Source organism: Rhea pennata, chromosome 1 (assembly GCF_028389875.1).
Source record: "Rhea pennata isolate bPtePen1 chromosome 1, bPtePen1.pri, whole genome shotgun sequence".
NCBI lineage: Eukaryota > Metazoa > Chordata > Aves > Rheiformes > Rheidae > Rhea > Rhea pennata.
This window is the reverse complement of record NC_084663.1, coordinates 48,632,994-48,649,592: the sequence shown is the minus strand read 5'-3', so window position 1 is coordinate 48,649,592 and position 16,599 is coordinate 48,632,994. Positions and strand designations below refer to the sequence as shown.

General features: G+C 36.7%; 1 protein-coding gene across 1 annotated transcript in view; it reads left to right on the top strand.

Moving 5' to 3' along the window:
- The first annotated feature begins 11,497 nt into the window (after positions 1–11,497).
- The window catches only part of LOC134136185 (keratocan), a 31,332-nt gene continuing 26,230 nt past the window's right edge, over positions 11,498–16,599 (top strand). Inside the window, exons 1-2 of the mRNA XM_062568320.1 lie at positions 11,498–11,865; positions 14,966–15,862. Of these exons, the coding sequence (XP_062424304.1) occupies positions 14,986–15,862 (877 nt within the window). The 5' untranslated portion in view covers positions 11,498–11,865; positions 14,966–14,985. The remainder of the gene's footprint in view (positions 11,866–14,965; positions 15,863–16,599) is intronic.

Genomic DNA, 16,599 nt, shown 5'->3' with positions numbered 1-16,599 from the left:
GATTAGTGCTGCTGTAGCTAAATTTGTGTCAGCATTTCTATTAGAAACCAGCTTTTCCATTTAAAAATTATTATTATGCTAAAACATGGAATCATATCTTATTCTTCGAATATTTTTTTCTCTTCTGTAAATTAAAAATAATTTCCAGATTCTAAAGCTGCATCTGCACTACTAAATGAAATAGTGCCATTTTCCAGCTCTGAACCAACTAGTATTGCCTGGACACAACTCTACTATAAAACTATCCATCCTCATTCCACTCCCTCCCCCCAAACCTTCATTTAAACTGTCTGTGAAAATGGTAAATCCCAAACTACATCTAGGAATTGTTCATTTTAAGCTAGAGTCATGCAAGAACCCATTCTAGCAAATTAAAGGTATCAGCAATCAAGTTCCATTGCCTGGGTCACTATCTGATTTACTAGTGTAAATAGAGCCAAAGGGGAGGCATGTCATCCATTTGCTTATATACAATCATTTTAAACTTGGTACTGTGAATCTTTCAAAATACTGACAATGTTGCTAAGTTCCTGCTAATCTGAATGCTTTCCTATTTTTTAATATTTCTTTTTTCTTCAGACAGTTGTAATGCGTTATTATAGACTGAGCACTTCATGGCAAAGTTGATGTCTATCTTTTTCTGTTTGAACAACAGCTGACAATATGGAGTTCTGATCTGACAGAGAGTTTGGGGAAGCTGCAATATTTGTTGTCATGTATTACTTTCCATGCATAGATTGCATGGGAAATTGTAACCCAGCTTTTGAAGAACAGAGGAAAGAAATTCTCTGTGGGTTAACTACAGCAGGCATGCTGCTATCCCAAAAAGATGCAGTGTCTTTGAAAATGTCATTCTTTTTTTTTTCCTATAATATATTCTGTAATGTACAAAAGCAACATTAGAAAATTTGAAGGCTTGAAAGAGATTATTGGGTGGTAAAAGGGATAGCTGTTGATTCAAAAAAAATACAGAGGTAAAGAAAAGAGTCCCACTCAGAAGACAGAGCTCTAAAATCTATTGGAGATGAAAAAGAATACGTAGAAAGTGATGTGTTCTCTTCTGTCATCAGGGTGAGGGAACTGTTGGTGCAGTTTGTCCCTGTCCCTTCTTGGGTTGGATGGAAAGCAAAATAGATCTCAAGCACTCTTGTATAAATAAAAAATAAGTCCATGAAAGCCTGAGATGCCAACCTTGAGAGTCTCTCTTAAGTTGCTTTATCCTTTCTAATGTCTGTAACTTATGTAAATATATATGAAATCTACTTAAAATTCTTGCATGACTAAAACCAAAGGGAACTACCCAACGAGGACTCAGGTGATGAAATAATGGAGCAGAAAACTGTCTTCTAAATTTTAATTGCCTGGTTTGGCTTTTTTATTGTATTTTTTCAGACACAAGAAGTAAATGGAAAATACTTTCAGGGGTATGATCATGACTGTTTGTCTCCAGGCTTGTACATGTCATTTTGCTTGGCACTATCTCTGTGACATTTCTTTGCAGACATAGGGCTGAATACTTTGCTAAAATAAGTCTGCAGAGATTTGCTGGAACAAATAGAGCTCAGAGAGTTTACACAGAGTGAGGATATTACTCTGTGCATTTATTGTCTCAGGTTATGAATTTAAGAAAGCATTTGAAAGGTTCATCCCTTGTTCTACTACAAATTGTGAGTAATCTCTTGTAACCAACATTATATATAATCACATATAGCTAGGACCATTTTCATTAAATTTACAATGTTGTCCACTTAAGGGCTTACTAATCTTTTCAATTCTAATGTGAATTTTCTAATCTTCTTGAAAATAATACTTTATCCTTTCCTCTCTTCTCCAATTCTTCTCACGAGTATTAAAGTAAAAATCTGGTATTTTGGTGACATTTTGTTCATTTACATTTAAAGAATTTAAGATATATCATAGATATTTTCTTTTAGCTGCTATTACTAATAAAATAATATATGAGAATGTACACTAGTCCAGGACCTACTAAATGGTAATATATTGATCGACAGCTATATCTAAGCTCATCTGTACTAGCTTTCAAATTTCTCAGATAAACATTTAGAAAACCTGGCTAGTCAGGGATGGAATGTTTCACAGGGTAATAGTAAAAATATATGTACATATATATATATAATCACATATATAACATACTTGGCACAGTATGCTAATGTGGTACAAATGATTGACCAGTAAATATCCAATAGATAAAACTTCAGTGGAATAGCTTGGGAAAAATGCAGCCTATCATGCATAACTGAAAGATCATGCATACATGACAGCAGGAGCAGGGCAAGAGGTGATTCAATACTGCTAGGTTCAATAGCTATATAATGATATTTGACATCTATACAATGATAGACCATTGGTATTTTTGTTGAAGTGTCCATGACCAAAAAAAAATCAAAATTTTTTCAAAATATGGCTAATATATGTCTTACCTCAAACAAAGAAATGTTAAGAAATAATTTAGGAAGTTCCAGATAGTATCTCGCATCAGCACGCAACAGAGACAGTTGTGCTGGGCAACCAAGCTACGTATTTTTAATGTTTTAAGATTCAATTCAGCTGCTCACACACACAGGCATTTAGCATCATTAGAGAGGTCCTTGGGTATCTAAGACCTCCTCAAGGACCTGGCACAAGTAACAGAGGATTAAAAGGGATCCAGTTGCTTCTACAGAGACAGCTGGGGACCATGCTGGACTATATACATACACTCCTAACATACTGGCCATACTAGGGCACTGCTAACAGCCATATGCCATAAGGAAACTTAAACTAGTCTTTAGTATCACCATTATATGCTCACTCAAATGTGAAATCTTTGTTCTCTACAAAATCTGAGTAGGAATAATCAAAAGTCTAAACATCATGAATGACAGGTCCTCAGAAACCCTTCAGAAAAATAGATTTTATATACCTTAATATCTCAGTACTTAGATCTTCAGCTGTACTTACCTGCAGCTTCTGGGAAAACATTAGCAGCTTAAAGGAATTTGGGAAGAAGTATTATTTGCTTTTTTTGTAATTTAATAATCCTCAGTAGCTCCAGATTGAGAATAGGATCTGAAGAGTTCAGGAAAGGACATAAAAAAGAACCGTAGGGTAGAAATACAGTCCAGATTAGGACACAGATTTGTAGGTACCTAAGTGTGATCTAGGGTGTCTGACTTTCCACAAGAGTCAATCTAAGAGACTGGCTGCCATGTAGACTGGAGATCCAAGACATCAATTCAGGTGTCCAAATGTAGATGTTGAGTGTCAGTCTAGGCTGCTTAGATGTATCATGCTCCTGCTTCAGGACAGGACAAGTCTCCTCGAGGTCCTGTGTCATGCTGCCCAGCCCCATGTGACTATACCTCATGTGGACAGTCTAAGACACATCAGACAGCAGTAGCTGACTTTGTATGATCAACTGAATGAACCCCCAAGGTAAACAAATCCTGTCCTGGTTGGAGTGAGTTGAATCACTCCCTAGGTTCCGCAACTCTGTTTATTAGATCTCCATTGTCCATAAAGAATACCTGGACTCCTAGCATAAATGTAGACATCTGTGTTTACTGTCCCTCAGAAGCAAGAAAATAAGATGCAGCATTTGAGACCATATGTGAAAAAGATGGTCTGCAGCTCACAGGAAGGTGAAAGTGGTTTTAAAAAGAGGCAAGATATAGTAACATCATAAAAAATACCTTTTTGGGGAATGTTATACTGTGATACATTACTAGCTGTGCTTTGCTGCCTATAATAAAGCACTAGTAGAGTTTCTCAATACTACACAATTCCTAACACAAAAGGTATTTCATTCTGCATGAGGTAAATCCGTTCTGGACCTCATTATGATGAGTAAAGACAAGTTAATCACTGGACTGGAATCTAGTGGTTGCCAAAGCTGACCATTTAGTATCGGCAAAAGCATATTTTCAGCCAGCATTTCAGAAGAACTGAATATCCCCAAACAGGAAAACGATGAGCAAATTTGTCTGGGAGGAAAAAATTAGAGGAAAAATAAGAATACCTATATTTAAAAAGAATTTATTAGATTGCCCTCAAATACCTTTCCTCCCCTTATTTTGCTACTGAAAAAGGCCAGTTTTAGCCATAATTTATTTATTCCAGTAGAAATGTGAAATACAATTAGAAATAAAAAAGAATATCAAAACATATGAGACAAATGGAGACTGGGAGAATATACAGCATAGAAAATGGTGTCTCTACACATATTAGCAATGAGACCAGAATGAGACTGGATTGCACTGAAGATATCAAAGACGTAGATCCATAGACAGTGCAGCTGAATACAGTCTGAGGAAGCTGAAGTTTATTATGAACAAAATAAATCTTAGCAATTTTATAGGACCACAGCTAAGTAGACAAAACACAATGAGTAGAATTAAAAATATTTTTAAAAAATCAATCATTATCTGCATTTGGAGAGCAGTAGATTGATGTGCTTTTATCAGATGAGGATGGTGATGTTCTTTCTGTTTATAAGCGAAAAGAATAAAATAACATTCATTGCAGTAAATACTCTTCAATTGAGCTGTTAAATAATTTGGACCTAAACGTCCTCAAGAAACCACCAAAGAAGTCTTTGGTTTATTTACAGTCCCTTCTCATGAATTGGGGAATACCAGAACATCAGCACACTGTTAGTATTCAAGCACTAGAAGTAGTTAGATGCTATAGCTACAAGCCTTGTAATTTGTCATCAGTTCTAGGAAAAATAATATAAAAATCTGACACAGCATTCAGTTAGTAACGAATTAAGTGACAACTAAGGATAGGGGTAGTCAGCTTTTTAGAAAGGAGGTATTATCCAGCAAACCTTTACTTGTTAATGAAACTGTAGACCTGGTGTATAATCATGTGTATTGTGATAGAAGTAGATTTTTGCAAGGTGTTAGATTTTAAAAATAATACTGTGAATTACTATTATACGTTCATGTTAGGTGGCTCCCAAACCGTCAAAATTTCATGGCAAAGATAATATATCACCAAGTGGACATGTTCCAGCTGAAATTCTCAACAGACACAAGGTCAAATGCTATGAGCTGGTCATCTAGAAACTATGCTCAACGGCAAGGGACATGTGTCAGCACACTAGACAGCTACTTTCTATGTATAGCACTCTATAGCTATACTATTTTAGGCAAATGGTTGCAGATTGTAGGAACTCACTGGGAGACAGCGTCTCGTGGAGAAGCATGGTACAACAAACTATCAACTGCTTTGCAGAGGGTGAACAGGTCTCACTTCTGCTGAGGTCTTGTAGGACAAACTCTCCCAGGAGCTGCTTCCTGCCACAATGGGCCAGCTGCTTGCAGTAAGAGAAGTAGATAGTTCCCCAGTACCTCCCAGTACTTACTAGGAGCTGTACAAAGTAGGAACTCCATTGAGCTGCTTGACCAAAAGATGCCTGGATTGTGCTTCAAGGAGAAAGAGGATAACACTAGTACATTGAGTGGGAGTTCCTTGGGCCTGCATGAAGCAAGCAGGCCCTTCTTCCCAAGAGATGTGCAACCATCCCCCTATGTCTGGGGGCTGTCTGCAAGCGCACACATGAAGATATGAAGATTGAAACAATGCAAAGTAAGCCTCACTGATCTGGCCGCTTTTAAAGTCAGCTGCTATCACATGACGCAACTCACTGACTATAGACAAGGTGTTGAGTGCCTCGTCATAACCTACCAACCTATAAAACCAGTTTGGGCTGTTGCTGCTGCTCCTGCAAAGGTGGCAGCATGGATGGCAGGTGGGACAGCTACTGGGGAAGGGAGGTAGGGAGGTGAAGGGAGGCAAGGGAAAAGCACTGTGGCAGCAGCTATGAAGCCCCCCTTTCCCACCTCCCATGACAGTGGCATGGATCTGTGGGTGAGACAGAGCAGCACCTTGATTCCCTGGGGCAGGCAAAAGCAAAAGCAGCTCAGCAGCTTGTGCCTTCAAGGAAGAGTGGAAGAATAGAGTTCAGAAGTTTGCCCAAGGAGAAAAAGGAGTAAGAGCTGCACAGTTCCCAGAACCTGGATCTCAGCCTTGCAAATGATGGTCCTAGATCACCCCAGGCAGATAATTCTGAGGACAGAGTAGACACACTTGGATTCTTTGGCAACCTTTTCAGATTAAACACATTTTTAATACAGCTAAATGTAAAGTTTGTATTTGGAAAAAAATGCAGATTACTCCTATTAAATAGATTTGAAATAAGTAAGGAAATCTTAATTGAAAGAGACTCAGAAATGAGGTACTAAGACAATCTTGTCACAAAAAACACTTGCGCAAATGTTGGCTAAGTAGCAAAGAACCATGAGGAATGGAAGGTGTTTTCATTTTATATATACAAAAAATGATGCAGATAGCCATAGCAAAAGGAAAAATTTTCATGGATCAGACGGCTAAGCGGATAGCAGGAGATTTAGAGAGCGTAGTCTGATTTTTTTCTTCTGTTTTATTTTATCTTCATTTTACTTGATGAATGAATGGAAGACTGAGAGGTAACTAAGCCAAAGAGTGTAAGTATATTTTAATGGAGGCACCCCTAATGGCTTCTTTCATCTATTAGGAAAAAGTTGCCACTTACATTCAGAGTTTTCTGCAAGTGATAGACCTTTGCAAGCACATTTCCAAGCTTGTAATGTCTGAGGTCAAAACTGCATGTCTTCCGGAAGCAAAGACTTTTTGCTGGACTCAATAGAGCAGTAACAGTGTGAAGTTTAATGGTTTGTGATATACAGCACATCAGAGTAGATGACACAACGTTCTTTTGGCCTTAAACTATAGTGACCTGAAAGAAAATACATTGCTAATGCTTAGATTATGGGACGATGTTCAGTAGCCAATGATTTTCAAGGAAGGTCTCTGCTGTTATACGCAGCGCTAGGTTATACAACCACTGGCAGCGAGTAAGCTTACCTAGTCCATCTCTTTCCCTACACATTATCTGTGTGGTTTAAGATACATAGCTGCTGTTACAACTTTTACTTGTAACCATGGCTTTCCCATAAATTCAACAATACCTTGAGGTCCTCTTCCTCTTCCATTCTGGGCATTAGGTATCTTCTGAATAGGTTCATATCCAAGGCTGCCTAACTTTCTTTTATGCACAGACCTGCATAACATAAATATTACAATACATAGTATAGTATAAGCATAAAGGAAACAGTTTAAAAACAGCAGCTTGCCTTCATCTGGGTAGTTCTTAACATACCAGGGGTCTGATCAAGCTCTGAACTCCAAAGGGATTTTGCCATTGACTCTTAAGCAATTTGAATCAATTTAAACGCCATCTACTACAAAAACAATCTGACAAGTAATGAAGAAGAGTACTGTCAAGTTTGAATCAAAACAGTGAGTAATTTTTCAGAACCTCAAAAACAAAGATCCATCCTCAACTAAAATATCCCTTGCGGTTTGCTAATAGGTCATACCACTGTTACCATTTTTGTAAATTTCCAAAGCTGTTATTTCCTTTTCAGGAGAAAGGAAAAAAGATTTGGATCACCACAAATTTTGTAATGCTTATAGTATGTGCTCTAACAATTTCCATTTAACATGTAAGTGCAGTGTAGAGGCTGAACAAATTAAATTTCAATTTAGACGCATGGAAGTTTTCAGTTGAAATAATAAGCACCTACAGCACTCAGAATCTGGAACTGGCTTGTTTTTAGTGGAACTAATTTGGTATGAGTCAGCCTTAAGTAATATTTTCAGAATGCTGCAGGACTTCATGAAAACATTTAACTAATTATTAGTGGAGTTTCAAGCCAAAATCATGTTTTTGTTTATTCACTATATGTACGCTAATAGGCTATATATATATCCACTTTAGATATGGAAAACACCATACATTTGCAATAATTTACAATAAACACTGCACTACTGATTTATAGGTAAAAGGTCTTTGGTAGGTTGCCAATGGCATAGCTTTTGCCTTCAGTGGAGATTTCTTCACCTTCTGTTGCAGTAAAAGTAACAGACCAGTTAAAAATCACTAGCTTTTGTTTCATCTTGAGAGTAGTAAAAGCTAAACACACCTAACAGAGAGGAGAAACTGGCTTGTTCTATTTAATTTAAATTATGTGTGAACAGTGGAAAAACTCACAATTCATATTATGTGACAATGTGAAAGGTTTCACACGGCCTTTTTCTAGAGCTGTATGCTTCTATGACCCAGATATCCTACTGTTAATTTGGGGCACTCAAATCTCTTGTCTTTTAGGCAAATGACATTAGCTTCTAAATAACTGCTTATATAATAAAGTCATAATTAAGTATTGACAGTATACTTTGCTTTGTACCAGATGTGTTCACAGATTTAAGGCTAAAAGGAAGCAACTGGTTTAGGTAATGATTGTTAAATTTTAGAAACTTGAATTTTTTGAGAAATAAAGGATTAAAAGCAGATTGGGAGGGGTTTCTACTCATGCGGAAGTTTGTAGAAGTTATATAGAAGATACTTTTGCAGGAGAAAAAGGGCAGAAGAGGTATTACTGAAGAATGGGCAGAGACAATAGTGGCATTGTAACTCATAATATTTGAAAGTTCTCACTTAGAGTGAAGTGATATATACTTATAGTGACCTCTGCTTTCAGATTCTTTCACTAAGACCCGTCCAACCAGTTGGCCATCTCCAGTAATGAAAATGTAATGTAACAGGAAAAGAGCCTTGAAAGAATAAAATAGGAACATTTCTTTTCACACATCGCAAGCTAAAGAGAACTAGAAGAGAAATAGTCCTTTGATCAAATTTCCCCTTAATGAAAAAATAATAAATATGAAACTATATAGAAAGAACAAACGAGATGTCTTAAATAGGAGCACAGTTGCTGTAATGGTAAAATTTCTATAATAACATATTAAGTAAAGATGTCCTGACTTTATCATGTATGAAATATATTCATAATTGATTCTGAAATTGGATGTCCTAGGGGAATTTACACAATATTTTATATATTCTGTGAAATTAGCTAGACTCAATTCTCATGTCCTTTCATGGCTTTTAAGGATTGTCAGGGAAAATAGGGCCAGAGAAGACTTTTCTGCAGATGAAACTGTTCCTATATTGCCTGCTCCTCCAAACATAGGTTTATAATGCAAATACTTCATGAGTCAGAACAGAAGGATAAGGGAGGCATACAAAATTGTGCTGAAAGGACAGTATTTAAAAACAAAGAGCAGAGAGAAGACAAAAAGATTATTAAGAAAAAGAGAAAATCTACTATGCTATATCTGACCCACAGAAGGCAGGTAATTCTTCATCTTGACTGTACAGTTTATTTAGCAAATCTAAAACAGCCGGCAAGAAGGAAACGATATGAATGAAAAAGTCTCAGATGAACTTTACATTACCATTTTTTTTACCATATGTTAACTGCAAAATATCATCATATTTGTTTAATAAGATTTTTCTACCAGTTATGGAAGATATGCATTTCTGTATTTCTGTAAATGGAATGAGAAAAAGGATGTCAGCTGGACTTACAGAAATAAGTGTAATAAACAGTTAATACAAAAATGTAACTTTGTCAAAAAAATGTATTGGGCCTGGACTATCCTATATTGCAGTCAATGTACAGTTCTATTTGCACTGCAGATATAAACCCATATCTATGACTGAAAGATCAAACTCTGCATTTATTTATTGTGGATATTGATCTTGTCCTTCAAGACCAACTTTCATTCAGAGAAAATAAAACTAGTGCCTTTCCTGTGAAATTTCAAATTCTTTTTACAAACATTATACTCCATTGTTCACCCTTCCTCCCCACAGCAAACTTCGTAAAGGGCACTCAGGTGGATCCTTTTTAGTATTCAAAATCTTTTCTTTTTTGCAGCTGGATCATTTGCTGAATACTCCTGCCCACTATCCCATTTGCAGTTAAGGCTACAGTTTAGGTTTTCCTTGTTCAGCTGAAACTGATGATGCAATTTTCAGTTTAGTATCATATTGAGCATGAGAAACTCCATCTGGTTTCTATTTGTCCATATGATGTCCATCAACAGCTTTGTCCACTTTCACATTTGTAGACCCTTATCCCATGCACACTTCTGCATTGCCTTATCTTAATTCACCATGGTAAACTCATTGCTTTAAATAGGAAATTTTTTCACATTCACCTAAACATTTAGCTGATTTGCGTCATTCAGACGATAATTATGGTTTGTCATCAGCTGTTTCCCAATACGTAACTGGTCTACCACACCAAGGTGATCGACATGATGTCAGAACATCAAAAGAATAAAAATCACTCCCTTAGGGCTGCCGTGGCACTTGGCGCTCTATCTTCAGCAAATTTGTTTGCGTGACTGTGTTACTGCAGAAATGTAGGAACTGTGGCATAGAGATCTGTAATCCTGCCGCCTCTTTCCTGTTCTTGGTGAAGGGCAGGGACTCACAGAATCATGCCATGCCATGCCATGACCCTGTTCCCAGGGACCCCCACTGGCCCGTAGGCTTGGAAGCATCGACTGGTAGATTTTGGGTGAAGCCTACATCCAGGCTTCTCTTTTGCAGGTGCTTGCTCAACTCCACTCCTACCTCCAGCCAGCCCACTCCTGTACTACGACTTTTCATACAAGCAGACAATTTAGTTTCCCTGCATGGACATGCAAGTTAAGCCAAGACTAGAATTAGCAAAGCAGTGGGAAATGAAAAGTCATGAATAAAGTCATTTACTCCAATAAAGTGATATCAGACAAAAACAATCTGAGCTAAAATACAAGAGTGTTTACACCCTTGTACCAACAACGATTAAAGTTAAATACACACTTTAAAACGTCTTGTGTATGCTTCCCATATGCATATTTCACACTTGTCTCCACCCAAAGTTAGAAGAGAGAACTTGTGTTCCGTAAAAAAAAGGAGGGCATCCACCACCAGAGATAAGGAAAGGTTTTCAGAGAAACATAAAGACTCATTTTAAATAGCTACTCTTTCAGTGCATTAGTTTTTGCTCAGCTAAAATAGCATTCTCATCCAAGCTGTAAGATGCATTCTTGAACAACATCCATGGAAAAAGAAACACACAACGTAAAGTTGAGTAGTTCCAGATTCTGAAAAGTAAGAGAAAGCTGTAAGAGCAAAAATGAACAAATGTTTAAAGTGAGCTTATAGTAACCGCTGAAAAACTGTGTTTTTATTAAACATACATGCATTCAATCACCAAAGAAAATCTCCAGACCAAGCAAATTCCTATGCATTGTGGAAGAAACTTTGAACTCAGTATTTTATGTTGGGCAAAAGGTTATAATTCAGAGATAATCCTGCATCATTGGTTATGATTGTTAAGCTAACATTTTTATTAAGGATATTTCATTGTGGACATAAGGTAGTTAAAAAAAAAGAAAAAGAATGAATGAGTCACTTGGCTTAAAAAGCACAGCAGCGTTGAGGTCTGAGTGCTATTTGTTAGCTCATGTCTAGCAGTGTAAAATAAGTTGGGAAATAAAAGTCTGTTTGTAATTTGCTTTATAATATAACATGTTTTCCCTCCGAAATACAAAAATTCCTTGTGTAAGGCTATGGCTAGTGGTCTGAACTTTCTCAGGTCTGTGAAAAACTGATCATTTTTCTCATCCCACAGGAATAGGAGATGGGTTGTCCTTGTACAAAATATGGTATCCACCTGCACTTCATTACAGAGCTGCATTTTTGTCCATGCCACACCACAAGATCACCATGATGACATAGCAGCTTCAGAGCACAGCGTGACTAGGGCTTTTTTTTTTTTTTTTTTTTTTTTTCCTCTTGTAACACAGAGGATCTGGCAGACGTTTACCTCCTGACACTGTTTACAGCATATATTGGTTGATACAGTCCCTTATTGCATCTGCTCTGGGAATTAAGGAAAGCAGCTTCAACGCGGTAAGGTAAGTGCTGCTGCATGTTTTAACTGTAATGTTCAGCTATTTGAATGTAGCTGTAATGAGAACATGAAAACATGTCAGGACAAGTTTGCCAATTTGAAAATTGAACACAAATCAACAGTTGTTTAGTGCATTTGCCTTCTCGGTTTCCTTGAAACAACCCTCACATGTTTTGTGCACCAGCATTGCACTTTTTTAGAGTCTGTGTTGTTCTGCCTCAAAGGAAGAAATGGATGTACTGTGCAAAGAAATTTTTAAAAGGCTATTTATTCTTTACTTACCCATTCACAAATCTATTAGTAACAGCTCCATACCAATCCTCTTAATTTGTTAAATCACTTGGGCTTCATTTTGCAAAAAGATGAGGTGCAGAGATATTTAAATAATTGATCCAGCAAACAGTGAAAGGAAAATTAGAAGTAGTTTGACATTTTTAGTTAATCATTTGAAGCCACGTTTTAAATACACTATTGAAACTTTTTAATAATAACTCTTATGAGTACTGTACACTGCAAAATTAGGATATATTTAGTTTAAGGCTAGTTTAATTATATATTATATATATATGTATATATGTGTTTATATATGTGTGTGTGTATATATGTATATTTCATGACAACTTTAGAATCAGAGTAGAACAGACTAGTTCCAAAATAGCTTGAATAATTTGTCTATTCTATTGCAGCAAGCATTTTCCCAAATTTGTGGATTTGCCATTTAGTATGTTCTGGCATGTCGCCTGAGTAACTTCACAAGTCTTTTCACACGTATTTCACAAAAAAATCTGAAAAGAACAAACATAGGCAATTAGTTCAGACAAGCATGTGAGAATGTTGTTGATGTTATCTTTTGGATACACATCCAAGCATGAGTACATAGTCTGCTACTTACCTTTACACTTTTGACAGAGAATCAGTTAGATTCATGCACAAAAAAACCCAGCAATAAAGCAGCTGCACTGTGCATTCGCTTTACTGTACTTTTATATCACACACATGCTCATGTGCACACGCATTACAGAATAGTCATCCAAATTTTAAAGTGTTGATAAAATTATTCAGAAAAATGTGTTATAACTCATTAAATTACTTCCAGGGTTTTGCAGAGTATTTAAATGTTGCAAATTTAAAAGAACTGTCAGTCTATGAAATCAGTAATAAAATCAAGCACTACAAATATAATTTGAGACCGCAAAAGCAATGTAATTTGACTCTAAAATGGGACATTTAAGCTACTGTATCCATAGGACTGTAAAATGATGCAGATGTGAAAAATTATCACTGTCAGGCCAGGGAGTGAAGTCCAAGAGGCTGGCTTCACTCTGTCTTATATCTGGGAGTACAGAAACAGTACGTCCTCCATCCTTAATGTTTAGTGCCTAAATAGGGTCAGATTTTGAACTGAATTGTATCAGTGAAGCTTCTTTGACTTCAAAGCACAGTAAATAAGTTGTACTTACTTATACCAGCAGGGGACTGAAGGCTGATTTGGTATGTTCGCATACAGTAATGAACACCAGACAAAGAAAAACACACTGATTATTCACATTTCAAAACTTCCCAATGATTCCTCTATCCTATAACTTCTAATTAGGCAAATATGACAGAACAACACCATGGGGAAGATATGCAATCGTCCTCTTTAGTCCAAGGTCAGCAGTTTAATATGCAGCAGGGGGATTTTGTGGATGACTGGCTGGAGATAGCAGAACATTTTTTAAAAATCGGTGTGCTGCACTACACGAGATCAATAGGTCTTGCTTAGAGGTACTTCAGAGGAAGATTATTCGCTGACCATAATGTGATATGTCTTTTACTAAGTCAATAAAAGCAAGGGCATTTAGAGTGGGGGAAACTTTTTAGCTGTTGCTCTGCCTTTTAACGCTATATCCTCTGCATAACACCAAATAATAACCAATAACAAGACTAACTTATTCTGCAGGAGGATTGCCTGGATCTAAGATCAACATCTGGTGGTCTGTTTACAAGCTGTGCATGGATACTTTCAGAAATTATTCAAGATCAAGGGAATTATAAGGATTTTCCGAGCTATCTTACTCTTTGAACTGAGCTCAAGTATACCGAGCTTTGCCTTTCACTGGTGTAAATTAGAGTAAGCTCACTGAGTTCAGTGACACTAGAGAGAGCTATATTGTCCAACGCAGCATCCATCTACATTGTAAGAAATAACAGCAAGATAATAATCTTCACAGATAAATGAAATAAGTTCCCTTAAAAAGGAGAGACCCCATATATTGACTACAGCACAAGGGCACTGAACATCTTTTTGCCATATGTGAATTAGAAGGCCAAATATGTGAACCAAGTGCTTTATGGATCTTTTGATTTAGAATTGTCACATGATGCCACCAGCACATTTATTGTTATATAGATATGAAAAAAAAAGAGAATCTGTGAGGCCAGTCACACTACCTGAAGTCCAGTCATGTCAGATTCACAGTAGATCCATATGAGATAGAGTATACTCATGCACACATACGCTATGCTGGGTGTTTGACAAGTCCGGGAGAATACACTGTATATTAGTTACTTCTTTAGCTGGATAAGAAACTTAGTGGATGACCAAAGCACAATGCAGGAGAAGACACTTCAGGCTACTGGTGTCTTGTAACTTCCCTGGCTTTTCTGAACTTACACCAAATCACCACGTTATTTAAATGTGAGGCATTTCAGTATATTAGAAAAAGCAATGAACAGTTGATAGAATTTAAATGGCAAAATTGTCTCTGAACATGACCTTGAGCAGAAATGAAAACTCCTCTGTGCCAAGTTTAAAAAACTTGGACTGTTTTCCTTCCTGTAACTTGATGAATGGCTGCATAATGATGTTAAAAATGTGTTACTTACTACATCAGAATGACCTAAAATTTCACATTACAAAGGCAGATTAAAATAAGATAAGGACTGTAAGTTTACATTAGTAACAATGTAGTACTAACAAACTAATACTTGTTTCTTAATTAGTAACTTTAAATGGGAAGCCTGAATTAATTAGCTTTGAAACATAATTTTTATATGGTAAATATTACAAAAAAATAGAAAGATTCAAAATTATAACTTTTTTATTCCCCTCCACCATACAGGGACGAGACACATTGCAAAGATGACTCTAAGCTCTCTACCTGTCTTTCTGGTATTGATTAGTGGCATTTTTTGCCAGTATGACTATGGTCCTGGAGATGATTATGGTTATGATCCTTTTGGGCCATCTTCAGCAGTCTGTGCCCCGGAATGTAATTGTCCTTTAAGCTATCCTTCAGCAATGTATTGTGACAATCTTAAACTGAAAACCATTCCAATTGTACCAAGTGGAATAAAATACCTTTATCTCCGAAACAACATGATTGAAGGCATTGAAGAGAATACGTTTGATAATGTAACAGACCTGCAGTGGCTGATCCTAGATCACAACCATTTGGAAAATTCAAAAATTAAGGGAAAAGTTTTCTCTAAACTAAAACATCTGAAGAAACTTCATATTAACTATAACAATTTGACTGAAGCTGTTGGACCACTCCCCAAAATGCTGGATGACCTGCAATTAAGTCACAACAAGATCACAAAAATCAGTCCCAGTGCACTTGAGGGGCTGGTGAATCTGACTGTCATTCACCTCCAGAACAACCAGCTGAAAGCAGAATCTATTGCTGGGGCTTTTAAAGGCCTGAATTCACTTCTGTATCTTGACTTAAGCTTCAACCAGCTTACAAAGCTACCAACAGGACTGCCTCACTCCTTGCTCATGCTGTATTTTGACAATAACCAGATCTCCAATGTTCCTGATGAGTACTTCCAAGGTTTTAAAACCCTGCAATATTTACGTTTATCCCACAATAAATTAACAGATTCTGGAATACCAGGAAATGTCTTCAATATCACGTCATTAGTTGAGCTGGATCTTTCCTTTAATCAGCTGAAGAGCATTCCAACTGTCAGTGAGAACCTTGAAAACTTCTACCTCCAAGTCAACAAAATAAACAGTGAGTTAAATTCACATATTTTCATTATCAGTTATCATAGTCATGACACTAACGATGGATGTACATATCTAAAAGGGCAGTACAACCAATTTGAAGAAATGGTACTGACCAGGCTGTTAGCACATTGGCATTTCTCTGATTATTATTCAAATTATTGTTAAATAATTTATTTAGCTGGACAGATGTTGCCCTCACTTCTGAGCCACTCTGGCTATACCTTAGTCAGCTGGGGCCCTGAAGAGAGAGACAGTATACATCAAACATTATGAGATGAATGCTTGATATCAGAATTACCACTTTATTAGTGCTTCCAGTGGTTGTTTTGAGCCTTCTGCAAGCTATCTAGGCACCAAGTTTGCTTTTCATTCATATTTCTGAGGACATCTGAGCACCTGTGACAATAAATAATTTTTTCAATTACACCTGTAATTCCAGAATACTGGTCAGCTGCAGTAGGTGATGGTGTGGGGAATAGGTGCCCACTGGTTACTTCTGCACTATCATTGCTTCTATACTGATGTCAGAGAATTCTGATTTACTGTTTTTGGTTACCCAGAAAATGTGGCAGATTTTCATATTAAGTTTTCTTAACTCTTTGTGTTCTCTAGTATGCTAATCAACAGTGATTGACAGGATTTTGTTAACAATAAGCATTTCAGTTCAAGGAGGTACCAGATACAAGGAGAGCAAAGCGTTTGTAGTTGACTTCTGAGTGTTTAATCTTTATAAAAAATGAG